Here is a 19,764-nt window from a genome sequence, read left to right on the forward strand (position 1 = left end):
CTGAGGAAAACCCGGACTGGAGTTTCGAACTTTGAACGAGATATTTGCGCCAGGGCTTACATTTTTTATTTTCATTTCCTTTTCTTTCAATCTTCAACTTTCTTTCTTTTGATGGGCTATTCAAATACATTAGGCTATCAACAAGCATATCAGATTCAACATGGAGATAAACGAGTCCACAAAGGCAAAATAGCCCAGGCCTACATGTTGAGGTTGATCCAAGCTTAATGAATGAACGGAAAAGGGAAAAAAATACTTCATTATTAGTTATCTTAATTCATGTATTAGGCTATTTACACTAAAGTATCCTACACTGTCATAGGCTACACTCCTCCCTTTCTCTTGTTATCCTAATTCATCCCATGTATGTAGGTCTGCTCTCTTGATTTTTTATAGCACCCACCATTAGATGGTGCTATAGCAATAATGATTCAAATGTCACCCTCATTGATTTTTTCCTTCTGTCGTATATTCCTTTACCAAAAAGGAGAGGGGGAAACAGAGAGGGGGAAAGAAAGAGGGGTAGAGTTTGAGTTGAACAACTGTTGCACACACTCACAATAGCTTTCTAGGAAGCTCTTTGGATCACACACACACCAGCCATCATTTCATCTGCTAACAGAGGACCCTGGAGTGAGGTTGACAGCAGAAGTTTGTCTCAGAGTCACACAGCTGTTTGAGGGGGAGTGAATGAGTGTGTATGTGCATGCTCTGTGGACACACAGTGACTCCGCTGAACTTGTCAATATACTAAATTAGCTGATCCAGATTGGACATACGGACTGGACTGGGCAGTGGATGTTTCAGCTGACTGTAAAGCCTTTGGCTGCAACGAGGAATACTCTTTTGCACCCGAGAGAGAAATAGGGGGGACAGAGAGAGAGAGAGTGAGAGAAAGAGAGAGAAGGGAGAAGTTCAGTGGACTGTTTGATTCAGATGATTCCCTATTCCTCTCTCTGATTTTTAATCTCTTCATTTGTTCTTCTGAGTACCGGAATCATGTCTGCAACTGGCAGCAAAGGAATATGCATGGCATTTCTGCTGGGATCTCTACTAATAATGTCAACAAGTGGGAACACCGGTCACAATCAGGACAACGTGCTGACAAGACCATCCTGCTATGGAGGTTTTGACCTCTACTTTGTTTTGGATAAGTGAGTTTATCGTGAAATCTCTCTTACTATTCACTACCATTCTTTTCTTCTCTCTTGAGAATATCTTAAGACTTACCCTTGAGTGATCATACTGAAGTCCGTGGAGACTTTTACCAGGAGGTTTATGATGTTAATTATAGCCTACTTGACATTTGCATGCAATAAGAAATGAAAGGACCCTGAGGAATATGATTGCAAGCGGTATCTCTACAGTTAATTGCATTTTTTTTTGCAAGTAGGCTACACTTTACCTCCATTGTGACTCAAGTAAAACTTTTGCTAATTTAATTTTCATTCAGTATTCAGTGCAGAGTGCCAAACTCCCCAAAACAAGTTTAATTCATGCTAAATTGCATCATTGACTATGGCACTGAATTATTTCCAGACATTTGCAACCATAGAGCTCTGGACTTGTATTATTGCTGCTATTATTGCAGAAGGCAAAAAGGCTTGTTGAAGTATTTCATAGCCTTTATGATAATGTGTGCAGCCACTATTAGTTCTGTCCTCAACTATCAGTATATGCCACTGAATTTGCCATCACAGATTTTCTTTGGGATAGAGGTTTCTGTGTCATGGTTTCATCTCTTTGCTGCCCCCTTGTGAAGTTGAGGGAAAATAGTACTTAACCTACTTTGTGCATTGTCAAAACTGGAGTAACATGTGCGGTATAACTGTCATGCTTAGTTCTTATATTGTTCTCACAGGAGGGCACTGTGGTGCTTGGTAAACAGCGCTTGCAAATAGAAGGTGATGTTTTTTAACCTTTCCTGTGAGGCAGAGGTCTGGTGTTCCGCTGCTGGTCCATCAAGCTCTGGTTTGCTAGTCACACACGCTTTGTTTCCTTACCAGACCTGGCATGCAGAGGATCAAACAAAAGCAGACACGCTGGTTCCGAATGGGGTCAGTGGCACAGCTGGTGAATCAGTTACCAGCGGTTGCTCAAAGCTCATTTTAGCAATGTCTTACTTACCTGTAGAGTGCTGTCCTCGGATATGTAGTCTGCTCTTATCGCAGACAAATTTCACAGTACACATTTCTTCAGTGAATGAAAGTCGTTGTACTTGATAGACAGTACACAATATGAGAGACAGGCATGAGAAAGCAATGTTTGAAATTGCCAAGCGTGGAAAATGTTTAATGGCAGTGCAAAATGAGCCCATGAGTCTCATGTTAGCATTTGATGAGGTGAAGACAGGGGAGATTAACTTAAAGGACTACTGTCACACCGGTGTGACAGGAATGTTGGGAAATGAACATTCTAAAGAATATCTGGGTTCATTGAATTCAACAGAATTTTAAACCTTCAATTGTTGCGAAACGGAATCTTATGTTAGAATGTTCAAAAACCTACCTAAAGAAGTAAAAGCCAAGAGAGCAGAAATCCTCCACAGGTTTCAGTTTCTGCAAGCATTTACACAGGGGAGGTTTGAGTGGTTGTGCAGTGAATGTGTGAAAACAGTAAAGACAACCATGGCAAAAAGATCTTGACGTTACGTTTTGTACATGCTGACAGGCCAGTTTTTGATTTAGGCTGATATTTCCCTAAGCTTTGTTGACAGTGTGTGACAGTGTTTTACCGGTTTGACAATCTTTCCTCTGCTGTTATATAGTTGGCTTGTGGTGAGGGAAAAAAGACACGCACACACACACGCTATACACAAAAACACATGTGTCGTAGGCTGCCATCCAGCTTTCATATTGCGTGTCAGAAGTCTGAAATGAGCTTTGATCCAACATGTAGGTCTACAGAAAGTGACATCAGTTCAGATCTCATTTCACAAACATGGTGGAACGGTTCAACAGCGACAATTAGGAAGTCAGATCTACAAAACCCCATACGGAAGTTACTTATAAACCCCCCCCCCCCCCCCCACCACCCCATATTTCTATTTCTTCAAATCGGAGTGCTTACTCTTTTTCAGTACCAAGACCACTGACAAAAATACCACATATATAATCAAAGTTCAAAATCCCTGTTCACAGAACTATTGAAACTTCAAAAAAGAGTATATCGCACACTAGAGGATATCTTTTTTGCCGATTTTATTTAGTTCATTCAAATAAAATCAGCAGAAAGATATCCTCCTGTGTGCGATGTATACTCTTTTTTGAAGTAACCATATATGATGTTGGTAGATTATTTTTGCTTGGCTTGTAGACTGTTACAATGCTCGACTCAGCAATGCTGCTTATATTCGGAGAGACCACCTTAACTTGCAGGACAAAGTTGATGCTCATTAAAACTGACTCGTGACTCAAAGTTGATGCTCATTAAAACTTCATATATATATGAAGGATATTTATATATAAATAAAACTTCATATATAAGTTTTAATGAGCATCAACTTTGAGTCATGAGTCAGTAACTCAATTTTCAGTTAAAGATATATATATATATATATATATATATATATACATATACATATATATATATATATATATATATATATATATATATATGTATTGAGTTACTATGTAATTTGTTAATCATTTTCAACAAGTTGCTATGTATTCGTGAGGATTAGGTTGTTTTGTTAATGTAAAACATAAGCCTTTCCCCTGGGACTTGTAAGCAACAACTGGAGTGAAAGAAGAAAAACAAGACAGACTAGACAGTTTTCTGAGCCAAGTCTAGAGACAGACCAAATTAATGGATAGTCAAATGGAACAGCAGCTGTTTCTAATCAATGATGCCTTCTCCCTGTAGCCTATGTGTGGATTCTTCAACAAAGACCTTCTTATCGTCTTCAATTGCTTTTGTCTGATTCTTAATTTGAGTTGAATAATTTCTGCTCAGAGGTTTAAAGCCTTCCTCTTCCTTCTCCCCACACACTTTTTGAAGAAAGTTTTTTTTTTTTTTTTTTTTTTAAAGTTCAGATGTTTTTTCCAGTTGCCAAGTCTCCAAACTGCCTTTGCAGTTAGACATTTGTGCAACAGAGGAGTTTTTCATTGAATGGAAATTGGAGAGCAGATATTCAAAGCACAAAGCAGATTAATAAAATCAGAGATTTTTTCAGGGTTGCTTGAACTAAAATATCATCCTCAACAGTTAGTTCAACTATAGGATGCCTTCAAAAAACACAAGGAGTTCATACTGATACATATTAAACCTTTTGCTTCATTGTTATCTCTGAGATAAAAACAAACATTTTCGCATAGTTCTTGTGATTGTACTGAAAACAACTGAACTACTATAACATAGACTTCTTTTAGCACAGTCTCTGTCTAAGAAAGATATATTCGTTTGTAAGTTAGGACATCATTAGTGGTGATGGCTAAGTTCTAAACCATTCGTCCAGGTCTCGGGGGAATAACAGCTGGTGTGCAGCATGTGGGCATTGCTCTCAGTCTCTACACTTATGTAATTTCTCTCCCTTGCTCCAATTTATGGTTTGGGTTTTTGGGTTGAGCCAGCACATGTGGCCGCGCAAAAAAATCTGCGGAAGCTGTTGCCTGTCTCCCTGATTTATCATATCCTGAAGGAGACACTGAGAACAACTAATACTGAGGTCTTGTAGAAAACTGGGCTAGCAGCTGATTAGCCCCCCCCCCCCCCCCCCCCCCTTATCAGATATCTCCACTTGACGTACCATAATATACTTGGCACAGATTGATAATATTAGCCAGAACATTAGCCTTCCCATCACAAAATGAAACCATGGAGATGTAGAGGGATGTCATCTCTGGTTCTCGCACATCTGTATTATGAAGTAAATCCTCACTATATATGGCAAGTACTGAATATAAAAGGAGTGACAAAATTTGTTTACTGATATGCATTCCCCAAAGTACTGCACTTGTAGTAGATGACAATAATTATTTAACATTATTTTGCACATTAGCTACAGATGCAAGTTGTGGAATGGACAGTGGACACGTTCATGCGGAGAAATTTACAAATTAGAAATGTATAGTATCTCCATGCACAGTGCATATATATATATATATCCTACAACACTCATAGCGAAATATAAGAGATACGTAGTAGGGTAGGCTATTAGGAAAAAAACTGATAGCCTATATCCCCTCCGTTTTTAAAAATAATTCTGCTGAACACTGATATGCTACAAACATGTTATAAACAGCTGGGAAAGGCTGTCGCAAATCCCTCGAACAGGTGGTCAATCAGAGATTTCAAATGAACGAGTTAACAACATGTCACAATGCAACACGCTGTTTTCCTTTGATGAAAGTGAAACCATGAGTTTTCCCACATCAACTTTGGCCAAAGTTTTCAGAAATAATCGTTTTCAGTGATAAAACCTCATTGAAATAATATGCATTTTCCATAAAGGGTCTTAGAAGCCATCTGTCTCCTTCTAGTCACAGCGTTTTTTGTTGCAAACATAATCAACCCAAGCATGCTCAGATGACGTGATAGACGAGGCGCTGTTGCTCACCTGTCTATCATCGTAAAGCCCGATTTGATTGGTCCGCCAGATTTGGGGTGAGCATAGTTGCTCCACAACGGAGCAATGCCAGACCGAACTTCCCGACCTCAAATGTTGTGGGTGGGACTAAGTTCGGCTGGCACCTAGGCTAGAAGAATAACCATATCAGCAGTGTACATGATGCTTTCTTCTACCATGAGCTCTTTTACTGTATAAGGGATAATGCATTGTCTGCTGGTCAGCACAGGTAAATAAGTCCTGACAGTGCAAACAAGACCCTGATGTGTAGCGGTTATCATCCAGAAATGTTGGCCCATTCAATTCAGTGGAACTGTCTGCAGGATTCTGAAGAGTGCTGCGATAAGCTGTGAATAACATGGCTCGTGAGAAACCCATGTCCCTGATGCTCAGGCTATCTAAGTGGGTCAAATAAAGAAGCATTCAAGGAATCTCTACTCAGATGAGTGCAGTGCAACCTCCACCCATCACAGACAAACACAAACACATTTCAAAATCCCAGAGGACGTTCTGAACTGAGGCTTAGGGAGATTAATGAACACTCATCAAATTCTCGTCTTTATATTTGGTCATCTGAGAAAAATGCACAGATTCTGTCACGGATTATTAAATAGATGAAGTCATTAATGATTGCCTTAACTGATGTGCTATCGAATCTAACCCTCATGCATCGTTATGTTAAAAATCTAACCACCACCCAGTCATGTCAATGTGAAATCGACCATGACTGATGACACAACTACTCCATTTTGCCTGATGGGAATGAAAATGCAGTACATCATTCTAAATCAAATCCTGTAGATCAAATCTCAGTGCAATCAGTCAGGCTGCAGGAGAAATAGAGAGAATGGCTGGCGAGACATAAGTAGATGGGATGGGGAAGGATGAGGTAAGAATATACTGTAGGCATAATATAAGGCAATGTCTTATGGCCAGAGACAATGCCACTGGGCCACATTATCTGTGACCCTACGGTATTGTTACCAGTGAAGTGGTGTGGTGGGTTTTTATTTGGACACCACAATAACAGATGCACAAAACAGAGCTACTCAAATTCTTCTTCCTTCTAAGGTTATGGTTTTAGCATCTGGACATCAGCAACCTGCTCTTGGTGTCTGGTTTCTGCTATTGATCAAGTCAAGCTTCTGACTCTTTCAAGTTACAATTTGTCCAGTGTTACAGTCATTTTGTTCCATCAGTGTGATGGTTGATGAAGAGTATCGATGTCTCTGAAGACAGAATTATGCCAGTGCCTGTGGGACTGTTCCAGATGCAGGAGGACGTAAGACTCACATTTTAGCATTTATAGCCTCAATTCACTGAAATTGACCAGTGACCACCAGAAATTGACCATGGACCTGAGCTTATGTCCTAATGCAAAACTACCATCAGATCTATGAATTTTTGTTAGATTACTTTACAGCTGATAGGAATTTGTTGATAGGAAAACAGGCAGGGACAAAAAAAACACTTGTTCCTTTTAATAAATATGCACAAAAACGAAGTATGAACAGTTACATTCATTCATTCATACCAGTCAAAAGTTTGGGGTCATCATTTCCATTCCACTCCATTATAGATAGAATACCAGCTGAGCAGCTTTGCAATTATGTAAGCACATAATGTAATCTGAAAACTGCTGCCCTGATTTAAAAAACAATGCAACTATCTCAGTTGGTATTCTGTCTATAATGGAGTGGAATGGAAATGATAAGTGACCCCAAACCTTTGATTGGTAGTGTAAATAAACGACAAAATGTGTTTAGCTGCAGAATTGCCTAGTTAGTAAAGTGCACTATCATCATTATTGTCATCATGGTAGTGCACTCCTCTTTAATTAGTGCAACCGCCAGCAGTGGGAGGAAAGTTACTCAGGAGAATTAGACAGGAAACAGACATTATTTTATTATCATTTTAATATCTTTAACTGGTGGTGTCTCTGTATTGTACCATGCTGTACATGCTGCCGTTTAATGCATCTCCAACATCACTTACAGGCAAACTTTCAATATACAGACAAGTTATCCATGAATTTCATAGTTGTCATTTTCTCATGTGTGCTTTTCTTAGATCCTTAGATGTGTAAACAAAAGAGAGGGACTAAGACTTATACTAAGACAGTGTGATGGACAGGTGCAGAAAAGCATTAAAGACCGATGTTTTGATGTTTATTATTAAGCAAAATTGTTTAGTTTTGATAACCATGAATGGTGAATTATTCAAAATGAGTGCAGTGTAATCTTGGTCATTATCAGCTAGCATCCTGTTTTATTAACTTTCTCTACTTGATTGATCTACACTGCAACTAAACACAATCTTAACTCAAGGGGATTTGTAGAGATTATATCAACTAATACCACAGCTGTATTTCACTGAGCTGTTAAGAGATTGATGTTGTGTTTGTTTGACTTTAGGATTGGTTTACATCTTTAAAAACAGTTTATTCTCATTTGAATGAGAGGACTGCCATTAAGATGAAGAATCTTGGCTCCATTGGAAAAGGTTTATGAAAGGTTTCGTCTGAATGTGCTGTGAATGTAATCTGCTTGTTACCTTCTGGCCATAGATGTGCAGGAGGCAGGCATTTGTTATACCATTAAATCTTTTGAGGGTTTATGTGCCAAACTGCCTTACTCTTTCAATGGTTTTGTACACAAACACACACACACACACACACTGAGAGGAGTGCAAAGAGAGACTCAAGTGTTTACTGGCTTTTTTTCTCCACTTGCTTCTTTTGTTCTGCACTTTAGCACACCTCATTTGAGATGATAGTCTCAAGGCATGGACTCTCTTTCACTATACTCACGAAGTGTCAGTCATCGTGGAACATACGTGTAACATACATTATTCCTCTCGGTGTTAACTAGTTAGGCATCACTGGAATAACCTGTAATGTGACTGTGGGACACTGACCTGAATGTTCTATTTTCTACTAATTATTCAAACAAGTCTCTTTGATGTTGACAAATATAATGGTATTTATTACCAGCTTAGCCATCATCATCATCATCATTATGATCATTATGGTCTTATCAGTGATGAAGTGTGTGAACACGTCTTTTACCTCCACAGGTCTGGCAGTGTGATGCATCACTGGACTGAGATCTACCACTTTGTCGAACATCTGGCACATAAATTCATAAGGTACGTACGAATCCACAGAGCATGGCCTCCACCCACCAAAAGCCAAACCATGTGACAAAGTCATACAGTGGTATTCACACCCTGCCCCCTTTCATCTTTACACTCTCAAGACATTTATAAAAAGCACAACATTGCTCATTTAGTAAGAGCATAAAAATCCGGTTATATAAACAGGAGCTGTGATTGTGTGTGAAGTAAATGGCTTGTTGGCAGGCGAGAGCATGTGTCTGCAGATTCCCTCTGTTTACTCTCCTCTTCCCTTCTCCCCAACCCCCTCTTCTGCAGCCCACAGCTGCGGATGTCCTTTATTGTGTTTTCCACTGAGGGACGGATCTTGATGCGTCTCACAGAGGACAGGTAAGAGAGAGAGAGAGAGAGAGAGTGTGTGTGTGTGTGTGTGTGTTTTTTGAAAGTACAAGTCCCTCAAGTGAAAGTACAAGTCCCTCATGTCAAATTCCCCTCCCGAGCTCAATGAGATTGGGAGCTGGTCAGAGATGAACAAAGAAGTGCATTGTAAGCAGGTAGACATTGAGAACAGTAGGACAAATGCATAAGGAGCTGTGGTCAGCAGAGTGACCAGTGATCAGTGTTCATGGACTTCCCAGCTGATCTCGCACTGTGCATCACAGATGTTGATTTTATTTCAATAGAAGACATATGGCATCATATTAGGTCATCCGATTGAGTTGCAGTCACAAAATAAGTGTTTCTGTTACTAATTATTTCTTGTGAATATGAGGGATTGCGTAGATTTAAGGGTGGGGCATTTCCACACATTCTGTTTTGAATCAGGGAACTGGAATCACAGTTTATTTTGCTGTATTAATGATACAACAGGAATCCACAGCTTGGTTCAATAGTTACAGGTCTATAAATCAAATCATTTTGAAGCGTTCGAAACCTACTTTCAGAATGGCATACATTGTCATTGTGATTTGAAGTTGTGATATCTGTTCTCATAAATTCTAGATGAGAAAGTGGTTGTGCTTACACCTTGCTTCATATGCCAAGTCTTCATATGCCAACTCTTCATGTGTCAGCATTGTGAAATCATTTCAAATAAATATCTGAGAATAAATTTTTTCATCACTGTCCTAGAATGATCCATGAAAGACTGCCTTTGATCTTCAATACTACAGCATCAGTGAAGACATACATAGCTCACTATGTAGTTGATCTTCAATACTACAGCATCAGTGAAGACATATATGGCTCACTATGTAGTTGATCTTCAATACTACAGCATCAGTGAAGACATATATGGCTCACTATGTAGTTGATCTTCAATACTACAGCATCAGTGAAGACATATATGGCTCACTATGTAGTAGGCTTCTGGGCCTGGCAGTAATAGACATATATAGCTCACTATGTAGTAGGCTTCTGGGCCTGGCAGTAATAGATGATGTGTGCTTCACATAGCAAACAGAGTTTATTTTCCTACACATTTCATGGTATTTTATAGACAACACATTGTCTCTATTGAGAGAGTTTACTTCATGAAACAAAAGAGAGCAACCAAATTCTCAGTGCTGTGAGTGTTACGTCAGACACACTGATGAATTTACACTCTGTGTATTTAGGAGAGTGTGCTGCTGTTTCCGTTAGCCTGTCTATTATTTATTAACGCCTGTTCCACTGATCAAATAAATGATCAACAAATCCCGGCCTGTTTTCTTTGAAAAAGGCACATTTATCAGAGTGTGGTGCCAGGGAGCCCAACAGAGAAGAACATCTGGACTATGAGTTTCTGCCGTGACACCGCTATCATTTCCAAGTATTAAAATCTGTGCAGGCGAAAAGCTTCAACATGTGCTTTGAAGTATCTTTAAATTGTCACTTTCGCGATTTGATTTGGGAGATGTGCCCGTCACGTCACCTCTGAGTGACTGTCCCCTTTCCATGTGTCCATGAAAACGCCTGACTCTTTACTGTCTTCCTGCTGTGTCATCTTGACAAGGCCATATTTTCACACAAGGTCTGTTTCCTTGTGTCATATCCTTCATCACTGTAGCACTCATTTTGTCAAAAGTGAAGTCAGCGTGATTTATTACAAAATAACAGCGTGACTCCCCAGAGATAAACAGTCACATATGTGCAGAATCTATCTATCTATCTATCTATCTATCTATCCATCTATCTATCTATCTATCACATACAGTATGTGCAGTAGTACACATCACGTCTATGCCGATTCTATCTATGCCGATGAAAGAAATAGAGCAAAAGAGTCTGTCATATTGACTGGGTGGGTCAGCACTTCCCTGGCAGGAAGGTTTAAATGGATTTTCCGATCAGCAGAAACAGCAAGTAGAGCCCAGAATCACAGTTACGGTCCGATGACGTCCAACTTGAGGCCAAGGCATTCTTTCACAAAACACCTCTCCCATCCAAGCACCTCTCAGTCTCATCTGACGACAACTACCATATGATATTGTTATTATTTATGGATATGGTCATTGTAGTTGTTCATTACTTTGCACTAGCAGATTTTATTTGATAATGTTGGACACACAGACTGACAAGGTTATTAAAGCCTGTGGTAGTGTTGTCTGTGTTTTTATGAAGAATTGTCCCTCCCCCAAGTTCTCAGGATTGGTTTTGTACCCTTATGACACACGGACTGATGCCTGAATTGACCTACCTGGGCTGCGATTGGTTGAAATTAAAACTCAAAGTAGAAACATTGACTGCTTATTACATTCATGATATATCTTTGTGCATCTGTGTGTGTGTGTGTGTGTGTGTGTGTGTGTGTGTGTGTGTGTATGTGTGTGTGTGTGTGTATGTGTGTGTGTGTGTGTGTGTGTGTGTGTGTGTGTGTGTGTGTGTGTGTGTGTATGTGTGTGTGTGTGTGTGTGTGTGTGTGTGTGTGTGTGTGTGTGTGTGTGTGTGTTTTTGCAGGGAAAAGATAAGGAAAGGACTGGAGGAGCTTCAGATGGTCTTGCCAGGGGGAGACACCTTCATGCACGAGGGCATTCAAAGGGTGAGACCTCAAGCCAGTACACAGTTACAGCCATACAGTTAGCCAATTATGTTGTTATGTCTGTTTTCAGTGCAGTGTACAGTACATTTGCACTTATGCCTGGTGTGTGATCTCACAAGCATTTACAGAGATAAAGCTGTGTAGTGTAAACTCTTAGTTTCCATAATGAGAAGGTCAGCCAGTGCCATAACGGGAACCCATTAAAGGATAGCAATTTCATGCACAATTCCAAACAGCGGCAGAATAAACAGTGCATTGCAGAGCATAAAGAGCACATTGAATGAACAGACACAAATGAACAGACATGAATTATTCCTTTTAAGAATGTGCTGTTCAAAGGACAGTGTCCACTGAGCCCTCATGAAACTCATCTTGTGGTTTTTCACTTTTCAGGCGAGTGAGCAGATTTACTATGGAAACTCTGAAGGTGACCCTTTTTCAACCTTCTTCACACCTCTCTTTATAACAGTGAAAAAACTCATTAATCAAAACATCAATCTCTCTCTCTTTCTTTCTCTCTCTCTCTTTCTCTGAACACAGGGTACCGCACTGCTAGTGTCATCATCGCCCTGACTGATGGCGAGCTACATGAAGACCTCTTCTTCTACGCCGAGCGAGAGGTAGGGCACCATCTTAACGCTTCTTTTAAAAAAAACCCCCCTAAAAACGAAATACCTCTTCTTCTGTGCCTAGAGAGAGGTATAAGGCACTATCCAAACAGTGTGAATGCAGGGGGGGGGGGCATTTATTCATTTAGCAGACACTCTTAATCCAGAGTGACTTAAATTACATGTCAATTATATTACAAGGGCCATTGTCCCCGGAGCAACTCAGGGTTAACCGCCTTGCTCAAGGGCCCAATGGGAGAAGGCAGTTGAACAACTTTTCAGGCTACTGCATGCTAGACCAGCTCCTTAACCTCTGCACTACCACCACCCTAACTGTAAACAGGCATGCATAGGAGTAGGGTAGGAGACTGGCACAGATCAAACACCATCACTGTATATATCAGAGCTGCTTTGATCTGATTCTGGGTCAGAGTGGGGGAAGCAGGTCAGTGGGCCTGGCTAGAGTGGGACTCTTATCATCTGTTTCCCCCTCGGAATAGGAAAATAACATAGGCTATTCACATCTGCGGCCAGTGCAGCACATCTGGGGAGACGGGTGCTAGCCTATAACTCTTCCCTCGTCGGCTCCAGAGTGGCACGTGAGCATCTGTGGGCAGTTACAAGCTGGCTGATCAGCTACATATGCCAACCAACCCTCTTCTCTCTCTCTACAAAAAAACACACCTGCTGCCCTTTGGCTTAGTGTGATACGCTGCCACTGATCTCTTTTTTAGTATTATTGTAAGATGGGTATTACTGGTCAAAAGGTTTGACAGAAACAAGAGATGAAACATTTGAAACTGTCACTCATTGGCAGTGGTGAGGTGGAATGGGTCCAGACACTGTTTTTCTCTTCTTGTGCCTACTGCTTACATGTGTTACCTTGACTTCTTTTAATTATGCCATTTAGAAAATGACCACCATTTTCTTCTTGTCTACATTACAAACGTGATCTCATTTCCTCATTTATGTCAATTAAACATGTCTCTCTCTCTAAGCCAGCATTGTTTTCATGTGCTTAACAGTGTGCTTAAGTTGAATGGTGGTGTTGTCTGTCTGTGTTGTTGTTATGGATACCTGTTAGGCAAACCGCTCCCGCAGCCTGGGTGCATCGGTCTACTGCGTCGGGGTGAAGGACTTCAATGAGACCCAGGTGGGTGTCCTTCTGTTTCCATTAGGCACGGTGTCTGGCATCAGACGAGGCCAAAGTCTCAGTTCTCAGCTGGCCGAAAATAGCAGAGCAAAGGACTGTGGGGGAAAAAATACTGGACAAAAGAACAATACTGTAATGCCTCCAGTCCACATTTCTGGAGTGAAAAATACAAACTAATACTAACAACTTGTGTTCCTCCTTCCTCTTTCTCTCAGTTGGCGAAGATAGCAGACAGCAAGGACCATGTTTTTCCTGTGAATGGCGGCTTTGAGGCATTGCAAGGAGTCATTGATTCAGTAAGTATCGCTGTTTTTGTGGACAAATAGCAAGGGGAGTAACATGGGAACAGGAACCTGTCTGCTCAGCTCAGAAAAGACATCCCTCCAAGTGCTGTTGTTTTCGTGACAGTCTTTGCTCTTCAAAGAGACCTCCTCAAACAAAATTCTTTCCATCAAGACTCTCTCACTGGCTGAGCTTTCTCCGATTTCCAGGGCTAATGAAAAATGAAAAAGGAAGTGAAGGAAAATGGGGGACTTTTTTTCTAAGAGAGAGAGAGAGAGAGAGAGAGAAAGACAGAGAAACACAAACATTGGGCTACTCAGATGGTCACTACTCAGGGCTACTCAGGGCCAACATTTTCAGGGTAGAACCCACTGTGCACCCCCTGCGCCCACAAGCCTTTTTGATCAGGACGCTACTGGAATCCACCCAAAAACAGGATCCAAGTCTGTGCATTGTATCCTTTAACTCTCAGCAGCGAGGTATTGAGTCATATTTCCTCCATCCGAATGAATGAATGAGAAGAGTGTGGTGGTAGGGAGGGTTTAGGGTTGGGGTGAACAGGTTTGTTCTTCTCCCCAAAGCTGCCCTCGTTTGGCGCAGCTAGACACACCGCTAGCTAGCTCTGGCCAGGGTCGGTCAGTTGAGCCAGTCATCTGTTGCCGATTAGCGGCCCACTGAAAACACTTGGCCTGAGCTCCTGGTGCAGGGGGAGAGGCAAAGAGAGGGCCTGTGCACAGTAAATCAGAGGAATCTTCAGGCATATGAGAGCATGCATATTTCTTCTTGAAGAGAGTGGATGGAGAAAGTGAGAAAGACAAACTATTCACATGCTAAAACACAACAACAACCAGACAAGTGGAGCATGCTCAAACACACACATCAAACAACAAACAAACTCACAAACAAATACATAAAAAGACATTCTCTCTCTCTCTCTCCCTGTCTCTCTCTCTCTCTCTTTCTCTGTCTATCTGTCTGTCAGTCTGTCTCTCTCTCTCTCTCTCTCTCTCATAGGTAACTTGATATCAGACACTGGTTGTGAACTCAGGAGTAATGATGTTAAAGAGATTGCCTATGTAATCATGGTGTCTCATGATGACCGGTTTCATCACCCCCCCCCTTCTTTCCCCTCTGGTTGCCCTCCTCAGATCCTCAGGAAATCCTGCATTGAGATCCTCGCGGCGGAACCTTCCAGTATCTGCGCAGGAGGTGAGTGATTGAGGGGAGCCTTGTGTGGACATCCGGCCCAACACCTTTCATCTCGTCAGGGCCTTGAGCCATCAAACTGACACACATTTTCAGACACACACACACACACACACACACAAACGCACACACACACACACACACACACAAACGCACACACACATACACACACACACACACACACACACACACACACACACACACACACACACACACACACACACACACACATATTGTTATGACCACACATGCACACACACACTGTCTCCCTCACTTTCTCTCTCTCTCTGGATCAGGCACACACACACACACACGCACACACACACACAGACAGACACACTTGCACACACACGCACATACACACGCGCGCTCATACACACACACACACACACACACACACACACACACACAGAACAGAGCCTACTTGACATGTATACTAAAGCCAAAGGATGAGTGGCTGCATAGCACAGGGACTGAAACCCCTCACTTCTTATGTCTGCGGCTGGAGAACAGTAGCAGGAAGCCCGTTAGCTTCTCTTGACCTCATCTGATGTTTGATGGGCTCCAGAGCCCCAGTAGCTGCATGGGGAGATCAACAAATAAGTGTGTTGTGCTGAAGGTCTCGGTTTCCTCCGCGAACTCAAGCCGGGTTTTCCTAGAAATTTAGCGGGCTGCTATTTATTTCTGCACAGGCTGCTGAAGTTTATGGGTTTAGTTCTTGAGCAGTCTTCCAATAAAGTCTGACCCCTTTTGTGAAGGCCTCACTGTTTATAGTGAGTTTTTCTCCCCCCATTCTGAAAGACAGATACAAAACAAAGTCCAGCAAAGGTTTGTTTTGAATCGTCAGTTGGATTCAAGTTTATTTAGACATTTATTCAGAGTACTTTTTAAAGTCGTAATCCCTGATTTTATATTATATAATATAATAGGCTATATATTGACTTGCATCATTGACTGATTTTGATTTCACAAAACTTCATGCTTGTCATTCTTGCACCCCCCCCCCCCCCAAATCTATCCACATTTTTATCAAGCTAATCTTTTCATTTACTTAGTCATTTAAAAGAGACAAACAAGAGCATTTGCTCCTGTCATGTCAACCCTCTGCATGTCTGTCAGAATGGTGCTGATGGTTTGGTTCGCCGTCAGGGCAGTCTTGAGCCCCTTTTCCTCTGTGATATGTACGCCTAAGTATTTCAGGATTCTGTGGCTTTGGCTCCACGGAGGACCCTTCCTCTCATGTTGGGACAACTACATGTCTCACTTGCCACAGGCGCACCCCTCGGAGAGTGTTTCTCAGTCAAGTATGTCTGTCTTGCAACCACTGTGGTCACGCCAAAGAGGTTTTTAAGTACAACGTTAACAGAATATGACCTTGCTGAACAGCGCAAAGCAGTCAGATTTATACATCGGCACACAATTGGACACTGCGCGGCAGTTAGCGAGCTACCAATTCGGGGGCTTAGATCAGATCAGTTTGACGGCAATGTGTGGTATGTTTGTACTGCCCGCCCATGATCCCAAAGGCTAGGCTTTTTCTACAGGGCCTCAGCCAAACCCACACTGCCAAGCCACCTGATTCAACAAATAACGGGCTTTACTAAAACACGACTCCTCGTAAATCAGTGGTCTTCTTCCTGTACGGCGCTCGAAAAACGTTTCTTTTGAAGAAAGGCTGTAAAATCCCAGTGAGATGGGCCCTTCAAAATCCAGCCGTGATGGGAGTGTATGCTTTTATCCACTGCTCATGTCAGTCTCTTCTCCTCCTCCTCCTTCTTCTTCTCCTCCTCCTCCTTCTTCTTCTTCATCTTCTTCTTCTTCCTCCTCTGCAGAGACATTTCAGGTGGTGGTCAGAGGGAATGGATTCCTCCATGCCCGCAACGTGGAAAAAGTGCTCTGCACTTTCCGCATCAATGATACCCTCACAAGGAGTAAGTGCCGTCTCTGATGCCGTGATGCATGCCACATAAGCTTGCATTATACCTGCATCACATATAGCCAACATCATTTCCTTCCTCTTCCAAGTAAATTTTGTACTTTGGGTCACGTAAAGCTCTCCACTGAGCCATCTGAAAATGTCTTACGACCTTCATTATGATTGTCTTTACAAGTGAGGGGAGTAATTAGATTCTATATAAAAAAAGAATGTTCGGTATATAAAGTGACCCGCTATTAAGTCGGCATTGTTCATAAAGTGTGTCAGCATTTGGCATTGTGTAGACCTATTTAGAGGTCTTTACTGAAACCATTTCAAGATGAAAGACCTGAATCATTTCTCTTAATAAACAAGGACCAATTATTTTTCAAATGTGTGTCTAAAAGGGCAGACAAACACTGAAACCAAATTATGTACGAAGCATTAATGTTTTTGTAAACAGTGATAATTAGCCCTTGCATAAGAGTTGTTTTTATGATTTAGCTCAAATTGGCAAGCTCTGAACTGACTACCACTGAGCTTGCAATTGCCATCACACAGGTCTGTGAAGTGTCCCTGAGCTATCGTTTCTCTGAAACCTCCTGACAAAAATCTGGCCCCAATAGACCGAAAACATGCACCAATGTTCCTGGATCTGTCGTGATTGGTAGTTGGAGAGTTTTTAAAAGGCACAAGGCAGCCTTTAATAGTGTGGCTGTTCGCCAGGTGAGGCAGATCTAGTAGAGGAGAAAAAAAGCCCACAGCGCCACACACAAAGCTGTGATGAGGAACGAACAATGTCCTTGAGCTGCATCCAAGCTATGCTTCCCGCCATGCATCAGCCTTTAATAAAAGGCTGATGCCTATATGGCCTCCGCTAAGAAGTTTGCACCCACAGGGCAGATATTTAATGCTGTGAAGAATTGCGATTGCATCTGAATTAGATCTGATCAAAGCAGAGTCATCTGTGCCTGATATAATTATATATACTAATAGGTTTCAGATTAGTGAGTGTTTCGCATCCCCATAATATGGATGATGAAAGCAGTCATGTCGGTGGACGGTGAAGGTTTACATTGTGTGTCCAAACATCTCGGTGGGGAATGAGCGCGGGATATGGAAACTATTAGAACAAAAGGGAAATGCCTTGTGTCTATATCTGCAGTCTTCGCCCCCTAGCCATTCTCATGTCTCTTGCATGCTAAGTCCCCTGAGAATACGTGCCGTTTGTCCACTGTCCAGCGGTGTTTGTTTATACTTGGCCAGTCTAAATGCTGGAAAGAGGCTCTTGTAAACAGACCCTAATTATGCTGATGCAAGCTTTTTTTCAGTTTCGACAAAGAAAAAGGCAACAAATGCCCACTTGTTTACCAACTTTGTTCTGCCCACAGTGTTTGTCCGCAAAGGCGATTTCTTTAACGTAAATCTTGCTAATTCTACCTCCCCCCTTGACAGCGCCTCCAAATATCTCATGGATTAAAGGCTATGGGTGGGAAGGGGCTGTGTGTTGCTACATGTGTTGAACAGCTGAGAGTCTGTTTGAGCCTATGTCTCGGACACGCTAACAGCTTGCAAGTATAAGACATACGGAACCCTGGCATCTTATATGCCGGCAGATGTGATGGTGAGTCTTGAAGGAGACTTGAAGGTCTCAAACCTCCATCAGAACACAGATCCTTTCACCAAACGATGATACACACCAAGAGGCTTCTGCACAAGCCCTGCTCATTGTTGTCGTGACGTGTTTTGGGCAGGATATGTGAAGTGTTTTGGGAATGACAAATACCAGATTTGAATCCACAAAATGCATAGGCCATGGACACACTATGAATTTTCCACTTCATGCACACAGGCACAAAAACAAACCCCCCAGCTTTTGCAATGCAGCACCTTGTTTTGTCACAGTCACATCTCCATCAAAAAACAAAACTACTGTTTCCATAAATTGTCACAGTCAATTGCATCATGATTCACAACAAGTAAAATCTACTGGCAGCTTCTTTGTTTGAAGAGCAACACTGTTGTTCTGACTCAGAGAGAGGCTCGGAGGTGATCGGTATGGCCAGTAATTTCTGGTAATTTATTAAGCACTCTCTAGCCTTGAGCACATGTCTTCAGTTAGGCAGTAAAACATGGCCTTTTTCCTCGCGCACTGTGGGTAAACAGACTAATAAAGAGTTTGAGGACATGCATCAAGCCTTCCTGCCAGGATCCCAACACTTCTGGCCACATGTTGAGAGAGGAAGAGGAGAGAGAGGCAGGCGGTCACTGCCCGGATCTGCCCCGGACAAAGACGACCCCCTGCAGCAGAGAGGGAGGAGGAGGCCGTCATAAAGTGGGGCTCAAGCATCGCTGCAAAAAGGCAGTGTTTGAAGCCTCGATCTCCTTCAACAGGCCTCTCCCTTCCTCCGGCTCACCTTTTGTTGAGGTGTCTGAAGGATCACAAAGGAACCGGGGCTGTATGACATCCCGATGACTTTATGTTGGCCCAGGCCAGAGCCCTTGTCCCGGCGGTATTGATCTCACAGCTAATGCTCCAGCGGGTCCACCTCCCTCCCTTCCACTAAATCCCTTCATCCAGCAGGGTGTTGCAGGACAGAGACAGCAGTTGTGTAGATTTCCTCAGGGCTGAGGTATGTCTGCCTGGGGCCAGTGTAAACAGCCTGTGTTGGAGTAGAGGAGCTCAGCGAATCTGCCTTCCAACCAGGAAGTTCAACAGAATATCTTACAGCTTTGTCCTTCAACAGCGGCGGCCATGTTTTTATTACCTTGTTTGCAAAGCAGGGCCAGCTTCTTCTCCCAACAGGTCCCTGTAGGGTTTTCTCATGGCTCAGTGCTGTTGACTTGCTCTCCATCTAAAACAACAAGCCATTTATACCCTTCCCCAGTGCTAACTTGAGT

General features: G+C 42.2%; 2 protein-coding genes across 2 annotated transcripts in view; both read left to right on the forward strand.

Annotated features, from left to right (window-relative positions):
• LOC121714755 (oxysterol-binding protein 2-like) overlaps positions 1-19,764 on the forward strand; it is a 765,489-nt gene that overhangs the window by 414,609 nt on the left and 331,116 nt on the right. The window lies entirely within an intron of this gene.
• The window catches only part of LOC121714763 (anthrax toxin receptor 1-like), a 36,598-nt gene continuing 17,282 nt past the window's right edge, over positions 449-19,764 (forward strand). The window contains exons 1-10 of the mRNA XM_042099812.1: positions 449-1,154; positions 8,642-8,713; positions 8,999-9,070; positions 11,618-11,699; positions 12,093-12,126; positions 12,240-12,319; positions 13,392-13,460; positions 13,676-13,756; positions 14,891-14,951; positions 16,781-16,879. Coding sequence (XP_041955746.1) covers positions 1,000-1,154; positions 8,642-8,713; positions 8,999-9,070; positions 11,618-11,699; positions 12,093-12,126; positions 12,240-12,319; positions 13,392-13,460; positions 13,676-13,756; positions 14,891-14,951; positions 16,781-16,879 — 805 coding nt within the window. The 5' untranslated portion in view covers positions 449-999. The remainder of the gene's footprint in view (positions 1,155-8,641; positions 8,714-8,998; positions 9,071-11,617; positions 11,700-12,092; positions 12,127-12,239; positions 12,320-13,391; positions 13,461-13,675; positions 13,757-14,890; positions 14,952-16,780; positions 16,880-19,764) is intronic.

This window comes from Alosa sapidissima, chromosome 8, assembly GCF_018492685.1.
Source record: "Alosa sapidissima isolate fAloSap1 chromosome 8, fAloSap1.pri, whole genome shotgun sequence".
Taxonomy (NCBI): domain Eukaryota; kingdom Metazoa; phylum Chordata; class Actinopteri; order Clupeiformes; family Clupeidae; genus Alosa; species Alosa sapidissima.